At 48.8% G+C, this 21,763-nt stretch overlaps 2 protein-coding genes across 4 annotated transcripts in view; one reads left to right on the top strand and one right to left on the bottom strand.

The window, feature by feature from the left end:
• The window catches only part of DNAJC5 (DnaJ heat shock protein family (Hsp40) member C5), a 30,653-nt gene extending 19,211 nt beyond the window's left edge, over window positions 1-11,442 (top strand). For all 3 annotated transcript variants that reach the window (XM_058850869.1, XM_058850871.1, XM_058850870.1), the window contains 4 exons: window positions 471-607; window positions 2,864-3,077; window positions 4,119-4,290; window positions 4,999-11,442. In XM_058850869.1, coding sequence (XP_058706852.1) covers window positions 501-607; window positions 2,864-3,077; window positions 4,119-4,290; window positions 4,999-5,102 — 597 coding nt within the window. In that variant the 5' untranslated portion in view covers window positions 471-500 and the 3' untranslated portion in view covers window positions 5,103-11,442. The remainder of the gene's footprint in view (window positions 1-470; window positions 608-2,863; window positions 3,078-4,118; window positions 4,291-4,998) is intronic.
• Window positions 11,443-13,476: 2,034 nt separating this feature from the next.
• LOC131585116 (corticoliberin-like) lies at window positions 13,477-14,529 on the bottom strand. Its single transcript, XM_058850872.1, has 2 exons — window positions 14,495-14,529; window positions 13,477-14,026 (listed from the first exon to the last, which is right to left on the bottom strand). Exon 2 carries the CDS (start codon window positions 14,000-14,002, stop codon window positions 13,613-13,615), a length of 390 nt encoding a protein of 129 aa, XP_058706855.1. The 5' UTR covers window positions 14,003-14,026; window positions 14,495-14,529; the 3' UTR covers window positions 13,477-13,612.
• Window positions 14,530-21,763: the final 7,234 nt, after the last annotated feature.

Here is a 21,763-nt window from a genome sequence, read left to right as displayed (position 1 = left end):
AAAAATACAAATAAAGTCAGTTACTCCTATGCCAGTGTGGTGCAAAAACGCAGCCTCAACAGCAACTTCTCTGTTGCCATGTTGTTTTTATAGATATTATCACAAATAAATTATTTTAAGACTAAGAAAGGAGATGAAGTGACTTGAGAGATGTGTTTTGCAGTACACAGCTATAGCTGCACCTCAGTTCTTGATTTGGGGTTTTTGGAAAGCAGAGTTGAGTGTATACAGTGGGGATTTGGGGTGACTGGTGTTGTGCCAACAATGGTTGGCATAATATCATAGTTGTTTTCACTGATAATTCACTGAATTTTTTAACTTTCTACCTTCCACAATTGTAAACAACCTTTTCAAAGCACATTTTAAAAAAGCTGAATCTTGACGGGTACTCTGTTTTTGAGGATTATTTTCTTAAAGATGTTTGTTTTTTCCTTTACTTAAGCATTTCTTACTCTTTATTTTTTCTGCAGGGGCCTGTTCTCTCCTCAGGTTAGCTCAAGATGGCAGACCAGAGGCAACGCTCCCTCTCTACCTCTGGGGAGTCATTATACCACGTGCTGGGGCTGGACAAAAATGCCACTTCAGATGATATCAAAAAATCTTACAGGTAAAGCTTGGAGTTTTATGCCTGTCCCAGTAGCACAAATGGCTTTAATTCAGTGTTCAGTAAATGGTCTATTTATGAAGGAGCCTCAGTTGGTTTATTTAGACCTTTTGCAAGAAAAATATTTGGGAAAAACAGGTGAAAAGGAGGTTGCTTCTTGCAAAATGGGATGTGAAAACATGCCTAGGCTTGCAATTTTTCCATCTTGCATCTAGTAAGTTAAATTCTCAAATGCAGAGTGTCATTCTGAAAGGTCCTTGCCTAAATTTGAGCAGAATTTTAAGACTGTGCTGAGTTAAACACTTCCTGTTATGTAGCCTTGTGTCTGTCTTAGGGGTAGCAGAGATGTGCAGAACTACCCTACTGTCCATCATTTCCACTTTTGGCACAGGGAGATAGAGATTAAAGATACAAGTAAGGATGAAAACAGAGCATCAATGATTACTTTTTCCTGGAATTCTGGTCAATATTTCTTATTCTTTGTGGAATTATTAGTTTAAAAGCCTTTTTTTTTTCTGTATCTTTTTCCTCAAGAGCTTGACACATGAAATGACTTCATACTAACCAAATAAAAACTACAAAACCAGTCTTGTTAACATCTTCCTTTCCACATTCTCCATAAATCTGCTTAAAGGCAACTGCTGCTGTGACCAGTAGCAATGTGTTTGGATTACACTAGGGGTCAGCATCATCTTTCCATGAAGATATTCATTGTCAAAATTGTTTTCCTATAGTCTTTAACTTTTACCAAAGCTTCTTCCCTTCCAAAGTATATACTGATGGCAACTACATGTGAAGTCTAGGAATAAACCAGGTCCACAAAATTCTCAAAAATTAGCTTTTTCTTCCTAAAAGCTTTAAGTGGATGTTTGAATAGTTTATCTTCAAGCAACTGGAAAATAATACTAAATTATACTAAATACTATATTATAATAAATAATTACTTTCCTGGGGGAAATACTGTGAGTTTTTCCTTTGGAGGAACAACCCCACGAGATCCTGGGGTGAAATGTAGCTGTTTCACACTTACCTGAACCTTCTTGTTTCCTCTGCTGCTCCTTTATCATGTTCAGTCTGAACATCCTTTGCTGGCCTGTGGGCTGTGAGGTTTGTGTACATGTAGGTAGTGGGAAATAAAAATATTTAATTTATTGCAGCCTGATTAAGCCCTTTCCAGGATTTTAAAATTTCCTGTGATTATTTCAGCCCTCACTGAGGCTGGGGCACAAGTGGCAGCTATGGACATGATTTACTGGAGCAGCATCATGCACACTGAAGTGTCCCAAGGGCACACTCAGGCTGGTTTTTAAATGCTATGAGATACTTGCAGGCACATCCAAGTGATTGCAGACATCTTTGTTTTATGTTTGTCTAAACATTTCCCCACTGGAAAGCTGACATGTAATTGTCTGCAGACTTCTCCTGTTGTTCTCCTATACGTGACTTTCTGGTCATTTTCTGTAGGAGGACAAATACCTTTTGTGGTGGAGGAGAACTGCCAGCATGTGTCTCTGTGTCATTTTTCTACTTGGGAGCACGTATTTTCTCTTCATAAGGAGGTGTTTAGCCACTTATTTCTACTGATGTCTCTAAATAGCCTGGACCATGTGAGAACTAACACATTTATCAATGCTTTATCTGATTTTTTTTGTCAGTTGTAAGAGATCTGGCCTGATTAGGGGAGGTACGTTGTGATTTCCTGATATCTCGAAACTCAGAATTATTTTCTATTCTAGCAAAGCTTGAACTGAAAAGTACTTTGTTCCTGCACAGGAATTGGTGAATTAACCACAAGTGATCGTCTGTTCTATTTTTGTGTTCAGACACTGCAGAAGTAGCAGTTCAGACACTCTTCAAGCAGCTGTGGCAACTTGCTTTTATGTACTCTTTGGTGCTATACCTCAGACTTGTGGTGTGTCTTTGCTGTAGCAGGAGCAAAACTAACTGGTGGAAGTTGCTGGAGCTGAGGATAAAAAACCCCAAGCCTATTTTTATTCAATGTCTCTTATTTTTTTCCAGTGGATTTCTGAGGGTCAAATCCAACAGTCTGAAGCCAATCCTGTGAACTAAGCTAGATACTGCTATAGCCTTTTATTATCATCTAAGGAAGAATCATCAGGGAGGTTGAATCACAGATGAAGGAAAACAGTTGGAACTTGAAAGTCTCCCTTGAGTGGCAGGCTACGGAATTAGAAAAAAAAATAAATCAAAAAACAGGAACCCAAACCCCAGGTTTTATTCTCTTTTTTCTTTCCACAGGAAACTGGCATTGAAATATCATCCTGATAAAAACCCTGATAATCCAGAGGCAGCAGAAAAATTTAAAGAGATCAATAATGCCCACGCAATATTGACCGATGCCACAAAGCGGAACATTTACGATAAGTATGGGTCTCTGGGGCTCTATGTAGCAGAGCAGTTTGGTGAAGAAAATGTGAACACATACTTCGTGCTGTCCAGCTGGTGGGCAAAGGTAAGTAAAAGGGCACAGAGTTATACTGGATTGGTATTGGAAACTCTTAGAGAGCTCCATTTGATAACTGTTCTTGGTTTTACCTTTGGAAATTGCTGAATTTCTGACACCGGGTTAATCAACCTTCTCTGACTGTGTTGTGATCTTGAGTTCAGAAGTATTTTTCTAGGAAATTCCAGTGATACAGGTCTAATAAGTAAGACCTGGGTTATTAATTGAAGCTTGAACTCTTCTAGTGGATTTAAAAGAGATGAGAATTTGGGGGGTATTCTCTGGTCAATAATTTTGTAGAATGAGTCCTGACTGTGAACTTGGGCTCACAGAAAATCTCCTTACATTTCATTGCATGGGTCCATTTTTCTACCCTTTGCCAGCATTGCCTCCATCTCTTGATTCCTCTAAGGAAGACAATAATTATATCACCGTGCTGGTTTGCTATCTGTAAAATTATTTTTTTCAAACAATTGCACAGTGACCTATAGGAAGACTTTAATTTAGCCCATTGTCACTGTGATAAGCACTTGGCAGACCTGGCTTGCATGGAGCTGCTGTGCTCACATACTGGGGGCATCAATCCTCAGCCATGCCCACAGCCTTGGGCTGCTCCAAGTCCCTGCTGTAGGTACATTGTGGCCTGTGCATCAGCTGGTACAGCTCAGTCTTTTCCAGGGTTATTTATGCAAGTTACAGCCTGTCCTGAACTGTTGTACCCCTGGGTTTTAGTACAGATGTGCTTATTAGACCTGTACCTTCTTCCAGATGCAGCAAAATAGTCCACTTAACTTAAATTGTAGAAATTACTCAAGCAAACCAGGCTAGCAGTATTCACCTCAGTGTAAAATGTCGAGAGCCATAGCCACTTTTGCACATAATTTGAAGTATTTCTCAGTGATAAAGTACAAAGCTGTAGCTACTAAGTTCTGTCTCTGCACTGCTGCTGTGGTTTTGCTCTCTGATTCTGTACCCAAGTCCTACAAACTCTGTGGTCATGGCACAGTAGACACAGGTTATGACTATCTCTATATTTTCTGTCCTCTGCAGGCCTTGTTTGTGTTCTGTGGGCTCATCACAGGCTGCTACTGCTGCTGCTGTCTGTGCTGCTGCTGTAATTGTTGCTGTGGGAAGTGTAAACCGAAACCTCCCGAAGGCGAAGAGCAGGAATTCTACGTCTCTCCAGAGGACTTGGAGGCACAGTTGCAGTCAGATGAAAGGGGTAAGTGAAAACACTGTGAGCTCTCTAGGATGAACATCAGTCCCTGCTGGAGTGCTCAGTGAGCTGGTTGAAGAGAAAGCAGGTCCTGGGGTATGGATGATGAGCAGGGAATGTTTGTGCCATGAGTAAGCGGGTGATGCTGACAACAGAAATAAAGTTGCTAAAAACATCCAGAGAGTCTTCATTGAACCTGGTGGGATCAGCTTCAGAGCAGTCAGTGACCATCATTATGTTCCTTCCATATCCTGGGGTAACATGGACAAGCCATGTGGGATTGCAGAAAGGGGCTCTTGTACCCAAAGGTTGGGGGTGTCAAGGCAGTGTTAATTGTGTCAGGTGTGGAGGAACTGGCACTGCCACCCTTGTAGCTCCGTTTGTGAAGCTATTTCTGTAGGCTTAAACCAGTCATTTCAAATGCTGTAGAGCCTTGTGTATGCTCTGATGACATTTTTAGTGGGCACTGCTGAATGGTAGGTGGGGATCTGCTGCTTTTACAGGAAGAAGAAAGTGTAATAAACATTCCACATATAGAGTTAAGGTGAATGCTGTTGTGTGCACACTGAAAATCAGGGAATTAATATCATGCTCCTAAAGAAGTGTAAAATGATGTTATCAGAGGGTTGTAGAGAGATGAGACTTGTGCTTACCAAAACATAGAGTGCTCTGTTTGTTCCTTGGTGTGCTAAGCCTTTTGTCTTCACTTTTCAGAGGCCTCAGATGCACCTATTGTGATACAGCCAGCATCAGCCACAGAGACAACCCAGCTCACAGCTGACTCTCACCCCAGCTACCACACTGATGGATTTAATTAAGTTAAGGAAACACTGTCATTAGAATGGATAAAAAAAAAAAAATACATGGCCAACTCAACACTAGAATCATGAACATTAGAAGTAGAGAACGGGGAGGGGAAATAATTCTGCCACAGTAAGAAGGCAGCTTTCCAACCTGCCGAAAATATTTTGTAATCCCTTCAGCCTTTTGTCACCTTTCAGTGTCGTATCTCGACGATACGTGAAGTGCTGTAGCATGCAGTATTTAAAGCAGTTTAGCTACGGTCTTATTTGTTTCCTTTCTTTTGTTTTTCTTCTGTTTTGTTTTTTTTTTTTTTAGTAGCATGTATGGAGTTATGTTAATTGTCTGTGGTGTAACGTATTGAGTTGTCACAATATCAGTGCGATGGAGACATTCTGCATTTTAAGCAGCAGTATTGGCCTAAAAATGAGATTTAAAAAGTGTCACAGATGCCACTGCTCTTCTGTACAGCTGAGCTGTCGAAGACCTTTAGAAGTTGAGGATTTTCATTTGAGTGCAACAAACCAATTCTTTCATTCCTCCTTCTATTCCTGCGTTATTATCTAAGCAAGTTTACAAAGCCAAGAACCAAAAAATGCCAGTCCTGCAGAGCTGGAGTCCTCTCTAATGCTGGTTTTCAGCTTAAATAAATCTACCTTGAAAAATAAAAAGGGAGAGTTGCCAATCTTTGAACAGTAAATTGAACAGCTTGTTGTGTATGAGGCGATCTCCAGTGACAATGGAACCAAAACCAACTGGGAATGGGCTCCTGTGGTGGTGGCAGTGGGATTTTAACTCCAAGCACAATTCTGTTTTGGTTTGAGTTCAGTTGTTTTCCTGTAATGCTAAAGACCAAATAGTGCAGCTTTGTTTCTGAATGCATGAGAATCTTAAAGTGAAACTGGTAACTGGCTCTCACTGAGAAAATGAGTAAAATGCAGACAGTAGGCAACAGCAGAAATGTTTAAAAACAATTGGTGTTTAAAAATTTGTTCTAATAACTTGAGAATTTAATAGGCAAATGGGGTATTTCATGTCTTTTTTTAAAGCTTTTATAATACACTAACCCTTTAATTTTCTCATGAACTTCTTTGTGGAGTACTTAAATGGATTTTTAAGAACAAACCACCTTTCTTTGTGTTTATATTGTATAATTTGCACATTGTCTTGCATTTAGATTTGTTTACACCAGTGTTTCTCTTTTCCTTGGAACAACTATGTGGAAACCACTGAAAGGTTTCCTGTACTATTTTGAAACCAAATCAAGTCCAAAGTCTGTTCTAGAAACTGTGGTTTACTGATGTTTAACTGTTAGAAAGGCATTTTAGGCAGCTGCTGAATTGCTGGTGTATTTTATTGTCAATAGTCCTGCTTTAGGTGATCCAGAGTCAGATCTAGAACAGCTCCAGAGAACCCAGTGGTTCTGCATTTTCAGTGGGTAATTATGACCTCGTTAATTTTGATTGTTACGGTTTTATATCACAATGCCTCTACTGTCCCTTGTACCCCCATCTCCCTGATCTGTTTTTCCCCCTCTTTCTGCGGAGGGGCTGTTGGCACCTTCCCCCCATGTCTGCTGCTCCCTCCCCAGCTCCAGGTGATGCTTTGGGGCAGGGTAAAGATCCATTGGTCTGCACAAAGACCACCAGGAAAGGGCAGGGACCCAGAGAACTACTCTGAATATATTTTCCTGTTGTCTTTGCATGGGCAGCAAGGATGGAGCACGTGAAATCTGCCATGAAACCATGTTAAACGTGCTGGGTAGGAGAACATGTTCTCCCCACGGTCTCAGTGCTCAGTGAGGAATGTTTGCACACCCAGACGTTGCTGTGGCTGTTGGTACAAGCACATATTTGCCTGCATGGGAGCTTGCTGCGGATCAGCATGATTTTAGTAACACATCCAGCCCCCCAAATTCCCCCCAAAATCTCTTACTTTTAATTAATGGCTCAATTTCATCAGCACACTCCTTAAGTCTTTTCTTCTTTGCCCATAGTCCTTACTGACCTGACATGTGGCTGTTTAGTGCAAGGTACTTTTAACTTTTCCTGACTTGGATGGCCTTGAGGACATTTGTGTATGATTTGGCTTGAGGTCCTTATTTAGTTAATGTCTTTCTTTGACCCCTTGGAACAAAAAGCCATTTTTAGGCTTAAACCCAATATAATTTTGTCTGTCCCTGTAGATTTTGCCTGAAGCCTGTTCTTGGTGTAGAATTGCACTCTGGAATATGGGGGAGCATGTGCAAGCTTTGTCCTCTCCACATTCACTGGTTAAAATTGCCTGTATCTACAAATTGTGTTCTTAATGAAAAAAAAGAAAAAAAAGGTATTTTTTGACTTTGTAAGTGAGTGTGGCTGATTGGAGCAAGTCAGGGAATGAGGAAGGGGCTCTTCCCTGGGAGCTGTTCCATTCCTGTCCCTGTGTTCATCTCAGTGGATAACACAGAGATGGTTGTTGGGTGTTACTCTTCTGCAGAGCAGCTTTTCCCCAGCGCTGGGGACTGGTTGTCACTGTTGATTTGGAATAATACTCTTTATTTCTTAACTTCTCTGGGCTGTTTCCACAGAAGTAGAGAGGCTGGTGGGATGTTGTGGCTCCGGGGAGGTGTGTGACACACCTGGAGTCGCTCCTCAGGCTCCTGACAAGGGAACTGAAGTGTGGGCAGCACATGAGGACCAGAGGCAGAACAGTTATCTGTGGGGAAAGATGACATCCAGGATAAGTTTGCAGTTTTAGTTGTTTGCTTAGCAAGGGATGAGTTTGGAGAGAGACTGCTTTCCTGTCAGTGCTGTCTGTGGGTGGTGTGTGAACAGGAAATTAGTCTGTTACGTGCCAGAGTGATGTTAGATGCTCCAAGGGAAACCCTTCCGAGATCTCAGTTACAGGGAATGATGGGAAAACATAATTCTAGAGGAATATTCATGTTTTTTGAAGCTGTTTCAAGTTTGCCCATGTTACTGCCTAATCTCTGAGTTTAGGATTTTGTGTATTAGTGAAGTTCTTCTTGAACTATGTAAGGAAGTGATTTAAACATTCCTTCTTTAAAGCCAAAACCGTGTCATGGCACATAAGTACATTAATGCCCACTTTTCCCCTCCTGGAGGGAAGGTACAAGAGTACCCTGGGCTGTAACACGAGTTGCACTTCATAATGGCCACGTAGAATCCTAGTAAATGCAAAGTTCTATTGGGAATAATGGTTTAAAATCTGGCAGAGAGGCTCAGACAGGAATTCTGAGCTTGGGCAAGGGGAGCTGCAGTGTCCCAGTGCTGCAGGCTGACCTGGCTTAGTGCAGAATGTTTCCCTCCAAAATCAAACCTGAGCACTGTCCATCTCTGTCCAGCGTGTTGCCAGAATTAAAACTTGAGCTTGGATTTTATTTATTTATTTTTTTCTTTAAAGTTGTATCATTTGTACAAGTTGCCTGAGTCCTCCATTCCAGTCATTTGGCCGCCTCCATCCAGCTCCTCCAAACTCTTCAGCACGGATTCCCTTAGCACTTGTAGCTCCACTGGGCTGAATCCCATCTGGAGAGTTGGTGTTCAGGATACTGATTCATCCCTGTGTTGCAAGGAGAGCCATTCCTGGCTTAGGTGAGGAGGGAAAGCTGCTGCCAAGAGCTCTCAGGTGCCAGCTGTCCTTCCTGGTGTGTGGAGCTGCTGTAAAAGGAGGTGCTGGATTTGTCCTGCCCATCCTCCCTAGGGATGGGAGCATCCTAAACGCACTGTACTGAGGGGGCATTGCACCCCTTAAATGCCAGTCTCATTTTGTTAGTGATTTTTGTAGGAAATTCTTAAATATTTATCTGTATATAAATTTATGTAAGACCTCAGTGGCGTCCCATAGGGTGTCGGTTTTTGCTGGTCCCATGCAGTGACGTTTTAGAGCCATGTTCCCTTTTTAGTCTTCTTTTTAGATTTGTAATCTTTTTAAACTGCTTTAGATATTAGCACTCGTAGTGTTCTTAAAGTGGGATCCCCTTGGAGGTTTGGAGGGGCAGAACTGAGAAGGAGGGCTTGGGCATGGCACAGAAACACCCAGTCCTGCAGCAGGGCTGCGGTCAGGGGAATGCAGCTCTCCAAACCCTTCCTGTCAGCCTGTAAACACCTCACACAGGTGTAACCAGGGCAGGAGCCTGACAGAAAAACTATTCCTGTTCCATCTGTGAGGTAGTTTAGTGGTGTGGGGGAACACTGGTGCACTCCGAGGGGCTGTTCCAGAGCGTTGGTACCACGCACGCTCCTTGAGAGAGGCACCTGCTTCTCTCAACTACTTCGTGCCCTTCCTTTGGTGCCCTTCAATCTTTTTGCCAGTTCTGGATAATTTAGGAAATTAATGCTGCAGGTTTTTTGTACCCAGTGCACCTGGATCTTGGCATCATGTTTAACAGGTCAGTCTGGCAGGGTGGTCAGGGCAGTTTGCAGCCCTCACCTCGTGTCAGTAATTCCGAATGGTGTTTAAATGCATCAATCTTGGAGCACTGAACCGTAACCCCCCAGTTATAGTTTATAGTGTCAGGTTGATATAAACTTCACATACTTCAGCATCTGGTGCTGCTTCTCTGTATTCTAGTGGAGATCATCTAGTTTGTAGCGTCTCATTGCACCAACAGCTGCTTAAAATTTCTCAAAAGAATCGTAGCCAGTAGCTCACAAGGTGGCAGGAAATTTGTCAGTGTTCAGCTCCCACAAGATCCATGGTCCCCTCCACGAGCTGCCTTTGGAGGCTTACTGGGACTGTCTGGGACTCAGCAAGACTGCAATTCCCGTGTTCTTCCAAGAAGACACTTCCTCTGCAAGGAGAAGCCGCGGGAGGGAAGCTGGCTGTCTGATGTTTGCACAAGCCAAATGCCAGAAATCTGGAAGACGAACTTTCATTATGCCAATGTTACATGCACAGTTCATTTTGGTGTTAAAAGGATAGATGCTGGGAATTTCTGGTGGTTATATATATATATATGTATGTATATGTATAGAGGAAGCTCTTATATAAACTGGCTGTTCATTCCCGAGTGCTGTTGTCTTCTCTGCTCCCTCTCCCAGCCCTTTGGGTGTTCTCTTGCAGTCTGTGAGCAGTTGCTTGTCAAACCATTCCAAAAAATTAACAATCTACTTGAATTCCATGAGCTGCCCCTTGTCCCAGCTCCTCTGGCTGGAACAGGGCTCCACCTGCTCCAGCTTTCCATAGGAGAGAATGGAGACCTGGTGGAGGGGCAGTTCTGGAGTGACTGGAATTTGTGCAGCTGGCCCATGGGGTGTTTAGATGTGGTTTATGTGCTCATCACTGAGGCTGTGATAGAACACATGGATTTGGGTTTTTTCCCTAGTTTTCACCACATTGGACTCCCCAGAATGGGACTGGGTGAGCTCACAGAGCAAGGTCCACCCCGTGCTGAGGGTGTGGCTGCAGCATCACGTGTGTGTATGTATGTATATATGCACATATGTATATATTTATACAACAGGTGTGCACCTTGGGTTTTTCTTTGGTGGTAAAAATGTGAGATTTGGCTCCAAGTAGTGCTCTGAACTCAGCCAGACAGGGGGAAGGTGTGAGTTTTGTGTGGCCACAATTGTGCTTCTTTGCTCTCAGCTGCAGGAAAACCCAAACCCAACCAGTGGGACTAAAGGACTGCTGAGGACATGGTGAAGGAGCCTGTTGTATAAATAAATGGGTCTTAGGAGTGGGAGAAGCAGCTCCTGCTCCCCACACCCTGCTTGGGGAGTTCCCACACGAGCAGTGTGGTGTTTGCACGGCTGGGCACTGTCCTTCCCCTTGCAGGTTGGTTCCATAAGGACTTGGAGTTACTGAAATTCCTACACCTGAAGCTGGCAGTGATCCATGTGAAGGCACAACGGTTGTGGCTGATGCAGATGTGAGTCCCACCATGTCCCCTCTAGCCATGCTGGATAGAGTCACCACTGCTGCCTCCTCCTCAGGCTGTTCCTGCCAGGGGCTGTTCCTGACACACAGCACTCCAGGAGTTCCTGCTTCATGGCAGAAAAGGGGGAATACTGGCGAGATTTTTACTGCTGACACCGCTGAAGTTCTGTTTGTGACCACCACGGTTGATGAACTCCAAGTTTGCCAATTCCAAACGTGCTGTTTCCCTGCTGGATGCTGAGCTGATCGCTGTCATTCCTTCCTCCCTCTCATCCCACCGTTGCCCGCCTTGCTGGGGCGGGGTGTGGATGGGTTGGTTGGTGTCACTGCTGACATCCCAGGCGGTTTATGTTCATTTTGCATGTGAGTGAGGCCCTGAACTGTGTAATTCCTCGTGGGGTTTGGTTTCCTGGCCCCTTTATGGAGCCAGGGGGAGCTGAGGATGCCAGGAGGGATGCGCCTGCATTTGCACTGCACTTCAACTTGGACGGGGGTGGGGGATAGGGGGAGCCCATCTTTAAAAAAAGAAAAAAAAATAGTAAAAAAAAAACCCAAACCAAACCCACCACAATCGAAGTATAAATGCATCTGAGAAGCAATTATAATATAGACATATATCTATTTTGTTATGTTACTAAAGGACCATACTTTGAGTTGTCTGTAAGTAGACGTGGCTGTCTGAACTTTGTGGATTGTAACACTCGATACTACTGAGCTCCTGTACATACCCGCGGCGACGGCAGAAAGAATTATTTTCTGTTTTAGCATGGTAATTTGTGTCTTGTATGTCCGAATATAAACTAAAATAAAGATTGCTAAGTTATCGGAAACCACTGTTGTAAAATAAATGTTTTCAATGCAGAAATGCCCATCAGATTTTTCTTTCTTTATTTGCACGCTGGAACTCAGCACAAGAGGAAGGAGTTGTGGGACAGTGTGGGGCTGGCTGGGCAGTGGGAGTGGTCACTCATCCCTGGGATGGGGACTGGGGGCAGGGTCCCTGGAGCAGGAACTTCAGCCACTTCCCTGTACCCCTCCTGCACCCACCATGGGGTCTGGGCTGGTTTGGAGCCTTGAAGTCCAAAGGTCTTCACGTGATGCTGGACCCTGGCAGGTATTTGGGGTGTGGGGTGGGAATCTTATGCAGGGCTGAGGGCAGCAACAAGGGCTGTCTGCAATAAAAACACCCTTTGGAGAAACTCAGGTTATTGACACTGGAATTGCTCTTGGTGTTGCTGGTGGAGAGAGCAAAGATGAGTGGAAGATGTGCTGAAGGTGCTGTGAGACTGATCCAAGCCAAGGTGGGGACCAAGGCAGCACAAATCTGTCCTGCCCCCAGGCCCGTGGTGGCTGTGGGGCTGTCCCTGCTGCAGGTGCCACCAGCGGCTGTTCTGACCCTGAGGCTGTTCATTTTGGAAAGGTGAGTTCTCCGTTTGATGGAGGTGAGCACAAAATCATGTTTTAACTTGGGGTTGTCAGGTTGGAGAGGGGTTTGAGCAACCTGATCTAGAGGGAGGTGTCCCTGCCCATGGCCCATTTTGCCCTGGTGACAGCAAAAGCTGCTGGGGCTGAGCAGCCCCTCCAGAGAGGCAGGAGGGGGTGCAGGGTCAGGCCAGATTGTGTTTAAAGCTGAGACCAAACTGCTCAACTCAGCCACGTGCTCCTCACCACTTCCCTGCACTCCTGTCTTGGCACAGTCTGATGTTTACTGTGATTTCTGTCCCAACCCCACAAGTCTCTGCTCCCTCACTGTCCCCTCTCTGATGGCCCCAGGGTGTCAGAGGTCCTGTCCAGCCCTGTGCCCACCCCAGTCAATCACCCAAGGCTGGCATGGCCGAGCTGGCCTGGGGGAGGGATGTTGGCCACTTCCCTGGTCTGCAGAGTGACAGTTTTCCTCCTTCCACCACGACTGTCAGTGCCTGGGAGCCTTCCCAAGTCCAGTTCAGCCCCGTCAAGCCTGGCAGTGGACTGTGCACAGCTTGGGGTGGGAATGGCCTCTCCAAGCTCTGTGATTGCAGGAGGGGGATTGAGGTGAGGGGGGCTCTGTGTCCCAGAGAGGACAGCTTGGGGAGGGAGGGGGCCTCTGGGGGGGCTGCAATGCTCTTGCTGCCAATGTTTTACACAGATGCTAATCTTCCTCCAAGAACTGCCACACTCAGGTGTCACTAAACTTGGTTCCAAATCCCCAGCTGTGACACAGAAAGGTGCAGACTTGCTGCAAAGTTGGGAAGCAGCAGCTTTTGGAGCCATTCGCAGGGATACCGGAGAAGCCCTGGCTGGGTCTCAGGGTGCAGCTTGCAGCCGGGGTGGCACTACCTGCGTCATTCAGAGCTCTTTATGCAGATGTTTTTCACCCAAGGCAGCATCTGGGATTGCTCCCGAGTTTTTGGGGCGACCTGGTTCGGGTCCCCAGGTTTATGACAGAGGGGAAGCATAAGAGCACAGCAGCAGGGCAGGTACGACTGTAACTTTAATGCACAACAGTGACACGCGGGACGCAGTGACACGAACACTGCCAGGCAAGGTGGGGACTCCCTGGGCACGGCTGCAGCCCACAGCATCCCCCCCGGTTCTCCGTTCTGCCGTGGTGTCTTGTTACGGGGTCGGTCTCCTTCATTCCCCCACCTCCAACGACCCTCCCTCATTTCCCTATACTCTGCAGCAAGAGCTTATTGCTGAGCGCCTTCTGGGCCAGTCTCTCCTCCCGGGACATTTCCAGGAACTCGCGCAGGAGGTGGAAGGTGAGATCCAGCGAGTTGGGTTTTCCATCTCGCCTCTTGCCGGCTTGCAGCGCCCGCCGGGCTCGGGCCGGGGTGGGCTCTGCCCCATGGAACTGGCACAGTCTTTGGGGCAGGGGATCGGTGGCGGGGACCGGGGGTCTCGGGGCTCCCATCCAGGGCTCCCAGGTGAGCTGGGGAGCCAGGGTCAGCCTACGGGACGGGCCCCGGGGCCACTGCAAGGGGGAGCAGGTCTCCGATGGCAGGAAGAGCAGGACGAGGACGGAGGCAGCTGATATCATCCTGACCCGCATCGCAGCCACGCCGGGGCCAGAAGCCTGTAAGAGCAGCCCCCCCCCACCCCGGACCCCCACATCCCCCCCGCTGCGGTCAGGAGTCACTCGAGGGGCTTCACCCCGTTGGGGACCCCCTTCCCCGGCACGAAATTCCCCGGTGATGAAGCTCCCCGGGACGGGATCCCCACCCCCGCCGATAGGAATCCCACCCCCCCGTCCCTGGGACCGGACCCTTCTGGGGACAGGACCCCCCGCGTGCTGGGAACCCCCACCCCACCCGGGGACAGCCCTTCTCCAGGGATGGGACTCCCCCCGGGCATGAGACACCCTCGGCAGCCGGGATGGGACCCTCCAGGACCTGGGACCCCCGCTACGGAACACCCCCCCCACACCCCGGGATAAGACCCTCCTCTCCTCGGGACCAGACGTCCCCGTGCTCGGCATCCCCCTCCTCGTGCCGGGGCTCCCGGGGGATGGCGGTGGCCGTCCCGGTGCCCGTGCGAGTCTCACCGCTGTCGGGCGCTCCGCTCGCTGCGCTCCTCCCGCAGGACGCGCCGCTCCGCCCGCGCCCCGCGCTATAAACGGGCGGCGGGAGCCACGTGATGGAGCGGGCAGGGATCTGTCCATGGTGCTGAACGGGGGGAGAGCCGGGGGGAACCGGGGGAACCGGGGGGAACTGGGGGGAGCACGGGGAGAGCCGGGGGGACCCGGGGGGAGAGCCGGGGGGACCCGGGAGGAGAGCCGGGAGGAGCCGGAGACAGAATGGGGAGAACTGCGGGGGGACAGCATGGGGCTGTGAGGAGCGGGGAGAGGCTGGGAGGGGGACACAGGGCTTCATGGGCATGAGAGTCCGGGGGTGGGTGGGGTGATGGGGACAGTGTTTTGGGGGCCTGCGGGGGTGTGTAGGCGAGCGGGCACAAATGTTTTGGGGGGCGTTTCTCTGTGTTTTGCGGGTTTGGGGGTTCGAGAGGTGAGGGTGAGCTGGGGGGTGGGAGGGGTGGGAGGTGTGTGTGAGTTCATGAGTGTGCACGACTGACACTCTGTGCGTGACGGGGTTCCAAGCCCCACTCTCCCACATTGCTCCTGGCGGTGTTTCCTGGCGCCCCGGGCTCTGGACACCCCCATGGAGCCCCCCGATTCTGCCCATGGCAGAGGGGCACACCGGGGTGTGCGGGCTCGGCCCTGAGCTCTGCAGCGTTTCACATCTCAGGGAAAGTTTTCCCGACGGCTCCTCCGGCAGTTGGGTGAAGGCAGCCCCGGCTGCTTCCCGGCTCCTCCCAGTGATCCCTCTCCTGCTATCACAGATGAAAACTTCACTGCAGAAGCAAAATGCGCTTCTGGAGCACAGTTTTCCCTCTTTGATACAGTACGAAGGCATGCTCTTCTCCCGGCCTGGTCCTAGCACAGACACCTAGGGGGGCATCCCGGGATCCAAGGGAGCCGTGCGAGGGATTCATTTGTCTTTCCTTGCCTCCCTGCTGGAGCTCCATTGTCCGGCCATCAGAGCTCAGCAATTACTTCCTTCTCTTGCAGAAGCACTGCTGTCTCTAAAATTAAAATTCCTTCCTGAGGAACAAACTTAAGGGAAGGGGAAAAGGCAAACCAGACCACATTAGGTTTTGAATGAATGGCAAGTATCCTTCCCATCCTCCTCCATGGAAAGAACTACATGAAAAACAAGGGCTCTGCAGAGTTCCAAAGGGTCACTGGAAAGGTCTGTGGGGGTGGCAAGCAGGGGGAGGCCCCTAACTCCCCCAGCTGCAGAATGACTCCCAGCAGCAGAAGAGCAGGCACTGAGTGGGCAACAAGGGGGAGCAGCTTCCTCCTGCTGGCTTTGTGAGCTTTTAAAGCCTTTTTCTTCACTGAATCATCAAGATCCTCTCTCATTTCCAGTGCTTCACCTGAGTCTGCTTTTCTCCTTATCCCCTGTGCCTGACCCCGTGCTGTCCCCTACCCCGATACCAGTGCTGAGCCTGGCCCTGCTGCTCTGCCAGGAGCGCTGCCTGCAGCTCTCAGGGCATCCCCACACCTGCTGGGTTCTGAGGGCAAATGAGACCCCAAAATCCCATGAGGAGATGAAACCAGCTCCACCGGTGACTGGAGCCAAACACGGGGAATGGAGCTGCCCCTCCTGTGCTGCCTGGCTGCTTATGGGGGCTCCCAGCATAGTTTTAAATCTTCTTGAAGTTGTGCTAGCACTTGGTGGGTCCAGGGGGTCCAGCTCAGCAATTTTGGCTGCTCCCCTGCAGGTGGGGCCTGGCTCTCTCTGAAAAACTCTTTCTACCCCATCTCCTGGGGCTGCTCTGCAGAAGCAGCACTTGGAGGGGCCAGGGGCTGTGGCAGGGAGAGATGCAGGAGATCCTGGTGCCCAGATAATCACTCAGGGGGCTTTGGGGGCCACCTTGTCTCCGAAGAGGGAGCCTGTGGCTCTGGGCAGAGATTTCTGAACCTGCACTGCCACTGGCATGGCCCGGAGCAGGCACAGAGAGAGGCAGCTCAGTTCACCCCTTGCCCTCGTGGCCTGCACTGTGGTTGGTAATGTTTTTTTATCTTTAGGATTAGTCATTAAGTTGTAGGAAAGACAGTGATTCTGACAAGTGTATCTTGGACTTGTGTTTTATTTAGGAAGTTCAACTTGAAAAATTAAAATGATCCTTTTTTTTTTGTGCTCCGTTAATAAATTACTGACGAATCATTCAATTCATCACCGCTGATGTGCCCTGAGCACTGCCTGGGGATTCATTATTGTCACTTTTAGGGCTGTCACTCTCTCCTCTTCTAGTCAGGAATGTGAGCAGTGACTTGTTAATGATGTTTTCAGGGATGCCAAACTCACCCTTGGGCTCTGCTTACTGCACACAGAGGCTCAGATCTGGGTGGGAGTCGGAGAGGTTCCCAATTAGGTGCTTTTGATACTCGGAACCTCCTGTCACATGAGCAGCAGCTCACACGCGGCAGCTGCTGCATCGCTGACTGTGGCAACTTCAGCGCTGAATGTGTGGCCGAGCTTCCAGCAGCTTCTCCTGAGGAACAGGTGGGATTTGCCAGCCACTTTCCTCCCTTTTCTCCTTGGGAGCTGACACTCACTTTGGTAATTCCCCATCCTCACTAACAGCCGTGCCAGGGTGCAGAGGAAACTCTGGTGCCCCCCTGCTTGCTGCTGTGCTTCTCCATGTGCTGGGTGGAGGTGGCAGCCATGGGGCTGGTGGTGGCCATGGGGCTGGTGGCAGCCATGGGGCTGGTGGTGGCCATGGGGCTGGTGGTGGCCGGTGCTGCCCGTCCTGCTCTGGAGAAGGCATCTCATGGGCTGACGAACCTGAGATTGAGCCTGATGTTTCACCATTCTCAGGTTAGACAGTCCTCGAGGTGCCCCTCGCTGGGGCAGTTGCTGACCCCCCTGCCATGTGCCTCACACTGTGTACTTGCCCAGATCTCCCAGCCTCTGAAGAATTTGGAGGACGCAACAAAGAAGCAGCCCCTTGGCTCTGTTTTCATGGTGGGGATGTCTGTGGGACCCACCCAAACCTCCTCACGTTGCCCTGCATGCTCCCATCAAGGAATCACATTTGTGATTGGAAAAGCCCTCTAAGATCACCAAGCCAAACCATTCCTTCAGTGTCCCCAAGAGCCACATCCGCACTTCTAAATCATTTCAGGATGCTGACCTACTACTGCTCTGTGCAGCCTGTTCCAGTGCTGGACAACTCTTTTGGTGAAGAAGTTCTCCCTATTTTCCAACGTGAACCCTTCCCAGGTACAATTTGAGGCTGTTTCCTCTCATCCTGTCACTTGATGCTTATTCAATGTTGACTTCTAAAAACCCGCCTCTGCTAACAGAGCAGAGTGTTTGATACCTGGGAGAAGAGACCACCCCACCTGGCTACACCCTCCTTTCAGGGAGTTGAAGGAAAAATGAATGTTAAAAGCTTACCAATCAAAATGAATGAACTTAGTACAAAATTGAAGGGAAGGGTTTTTCCACTGACAAGCTCCGTGCAGGAAGTGAGCATGCCTGGAAAGCTGTTACAAAAATCACACAAAAAGGAATCTGTGGTCTGTTTTCAGCCCCTTTCTGGATTTCTTACTTTGTTTGGGTCCAAACACGCTCCCACTTCTGTGGTGGGGACTGAGCCAGATGCAGCTCTGATTACTCCACACACAGCCAAGACTATTCAATGGAGGGACTCTGGATTTCCTTCAGAGAAAAGGAAGAAAAATCTTTCTGACAGGAGCAAAGGAATTGTGGAACCACTTCCCAGATTTGCCTTCTCCAGTATTTCCACTGGCAATCTGAGCAGCTTTGAGTGATTTTAAGGTTTGTACTAGAGGCTTGCAAAGATGAAAAAGAAGAGGAAAAATCCAATTAGAATTAGCTTTTCCAAGCAAGGTGAACTTTTAGTAAGTTTGGTACAGAGAATTAAGTATGGCAGAATCCTCTCAACTGGCCCCAAGAAGAATAGTGGGAAATACAAAAATAATCAGGAATCATTTGCAGAAGGAAATAAAATAATGTGCAGGGCAGTGCCTGCCTTACCTGTGAAGCCAGGACCAGCTCTCCTGCACCGCTGCCAGCCTGGGTCCCTCTGGCCTGCTCTCCTCCCCCTGCCACCCCCGTGCTGTGTTTTATGGCCTTCCTTGTCACCCGGCTGAGCTGAGCTGGGCCACAGCGAGCTGCCACGTTCTCTGCTGGCTTCCTGTTTGCTCATCGAGCGGCTGCGGTAAAATTTCCATTACACACTGGACAGGCAGGGTGGTGGAGGGAAGTGAGGCAAAAAAATGAAACCCCAACACGACTCTGTGTTTTAGTGGTTCTCTCAAGTCTTTTGAAAATGGGAAAGTGCTGTTAGATGGAGACAGAGGTGAGAAGGGGTGCCCTGGCTGTGGGAACTGCAGACCATCCGCCAGTCTCTGTCCAGCTGCTCTGGGTTCCCCCTCCCTGTCCCCAAGGGCATAGAGATGTCCTGCTCCTCAGTTCAACAAGAAGATCCCACTTCCCACCCCCCATCTCCAAAAAAATGTTTCCCAAATGCTGCTTCACTGAATGGAGCCACAAGACAAAGCTCTGTCCTGCTCTGACCAGAGGGTGCAGGGCTGTCTGCATCCCCCTTCACTCTGTCTCAGCCAGCAGTTCCTCCAGCAATGTATAAGCCAGAGGGGAAAGATCTGGAGGAGTGCAATTTATTTCAATCTTTCATTTATCCTCAGTGTGTGCAGAAGAGCCATTTTGGCTGTAAAACAGAGGTGGGGAAAGGGGAAGGAGGAAAACTGCCTGCCAGGAAAATATGGAACCTGTCAAAGGATCCAGGACCATCTGGAGCAATGTCTCTTGGTCTGGAGGGGAAAGACACCATGGCTGGAATGAGTTGAGCTTTAAAGTCCCTTCCAGCTCCTTGTGGGATTCTATGATTCAACAAACGTAAACTGCAATGAGCAGAGACACCTTCTGCTATCCCAGGTTGCTCCAAGCCCTGCCCAACCTGGCCATGAACACTTCCAGGTATGGGGCAGCCACAGCTGCTCTGGGCAACCTGTGCCAGGACTTTATCACTCTGACAATGAGGAATTTCTTCCCAATGTCCAATCTAACCCTGCCCTCTGTCAGTTTGGGGCCATTCTCACTTGTCCTGTCAGCTCAGTTCAAAGGCACTGAGGTCAAATAAAGTCTTTTAAATATCTTTGATGTTTCTAAATGCCTCTGTGGTGAGTGAGCTTGGCCAAGGATCACTCTAAGCAGCAGATGGCTTAGATGAGTTTGATTTAAGGTGCTGCTGAAAGAGTTTCCAGTGGCACCAGGTAAACCCCTTCGTGTGTGGCCTGTAGGATAAATAACCTCATTTTCCACCACCGTTTCAATGTCGACTTCTGAAAAACTGCCTCTGCTAACAGAGCAGAGTGCTTGATGCCAGCCCCAACAAATGTCCTTGTATATAATACATGGAAATTATCAATTTCCATTAACAATAATACGTGGAATTTAACAATTGGCCAAGATTGCTCTCTGCAGAGCCATGGGCCGGACATGCCCATGAAGGTCTGGAGAGCTATGACACACTGCTCACCCAGACCCAGGTCTGGGAGGTGACCTTGACAGCACAGCTCACTCCTGCGGTGAATTGCCAAGTTCTCAGATGGGTACTGGGGCCAGCACACGTGTTTCAGCCCACAAGATCTGTGTCTTTCTGTTCAAATAGGAATCAAGTGGGTAACAAGTTTAAAAGGAAATTGGATTTGTCTTCTGACCCATTGTTCCCTTGGCTCCTTTCCAGCCCCAAGAAGCCCACAAGAGGGGCAGCCCCCAGTGCTGGAGCTCCGGATGCCATTACCTCAGGCAAGGAGAGATTTCATCTATTTCAGAGAAAACCAAGCCCATCTGCTGCAGAAAGAGAAAACACAACCCGAAAGTCCTCGTCTCAGGTGTTCCAGCCTCAAAATGACTGTGGTTGCTCTTTGATGGTCAAGCAGGCATTGTTCGTTTTCTTTTTTCTGTTGGCTTTCTTTTTTTTTAACGGCTCGGATCTATTTTTAGTGATGAGGGGATGGTGCTCAAGAGGCTCTGCCATGGGTCAGATCAGTGGGGGTTTGGGTCACTTTGGATGCCAGGCAGGAAGTGAAGCACAGCTGGTCCTGGTGGTCCTGCCATGGGCAGTGGGACCCCAGAGATGAGCAGGGGTCCCACATAGGGGATTTGGGGTTGTGTTGACAGCAAGAGGATGAAGACACTGACAGAAGTGGGCGCCCTGCCATGGGAGGTGGAACTCCAGTGACAGCAGGGGGCTGTGTCTGAGTCCATGGGCATCTTGTGATAGCAATAAATCAAATACTTTTTTTTTTTTTTCCTGATTTAATGAGACACCTGGAAGTGTGGTTTGTAATTGGGAAAAAAAGGATGTTTTTTCTTTTTCATTGCTTTTCTTCAGTGTCCCCGTGTTATGAAGGAGGCATTAGGGAGTGTCGCCATGGTGTCCTTGTGTGCCACATGCTCCTGCCTGGGCTGGTCAACAGCAGGTGGGAGCTGGAGCAATTCCTGTCCTAGTCAGGATCTGCACAGTGTTGGGCTCAGCTGAGCTCAAACCCCACCACTTTTGCCCTTTTTTCACCTTGAAAACGTGGCGTGACTCTGGCAGGGAGCTTTGGGCTGGTGAGGAGACCCGCTGCATCCCCCACCCTGCTGTGACGAAGCCTCGTGGCTGGGACAGCTCAGAAAGCCTTAGATCAATATCTTGGCAAGAAAAGAATGGTTTTTGTTGTGTTCCACCACCCCAGCCCATGGCCAGCACGGCCTCAGAGCCTCCGGCTGGGGGGCAGTGAGGCACAGGCAGAGGGGAGGGAGGGAGCCGCCTGCCGCCCACACAGTGTTTCCGATGCGGCGTTTGCTACCGGCAGTTTGTCACAAACCAAACAAATTCTGTCTTGTAGCCCTGAAACTAAATTTGGTCTGATAGCGCCAGTAATGGTGGCATGAGGGAGTGGAGAATGGCGGGCCGGCAGGCAGCGTGAGGGATCCAAGATGGCGCTGCGGCGTGAGGGCAATGGCGGCAGTGGGGGTGGAAGTCACCAGAAACAGCGTTTGGGGATGAATCAGCCACGGTTACCTCAACAGTGTGGGAGGAGAGAGGATGGCTCCATGAATTCCAGTGGCAGGAGCAGCCCACAGGGTGGGAAGGGAGGTGATGGCTTAGTGTTTGCCAGTAGCAGGAGCAGCTGCCCAGTGGGAGCTGCTGGCAAGGGCAAAGGGCTGGTTTGCTGCAGCAAAATAATCACAGAAGCATAGAATATGCT

Source organism: Poecile atricapillus, chromosome 15 (assembly GCF_030490865.1).
Source record: "Poecile atricapillus isolate bPoeAtr1 chromosome 15, bPoeAtr1.hap1, whole genome shotgun sequence".
In the NCBI taxonomy this organism is placed as follows: Eukaryota; Metazoa; Chordata; class Aves; order Passeriformes; family Paridae; genus Poecile; species Poecile atricapillus.
Note: the sequence above shows the minus strand (reverse complement) of the source record. Positions and strands in the feature narration are given on the sequence as shown.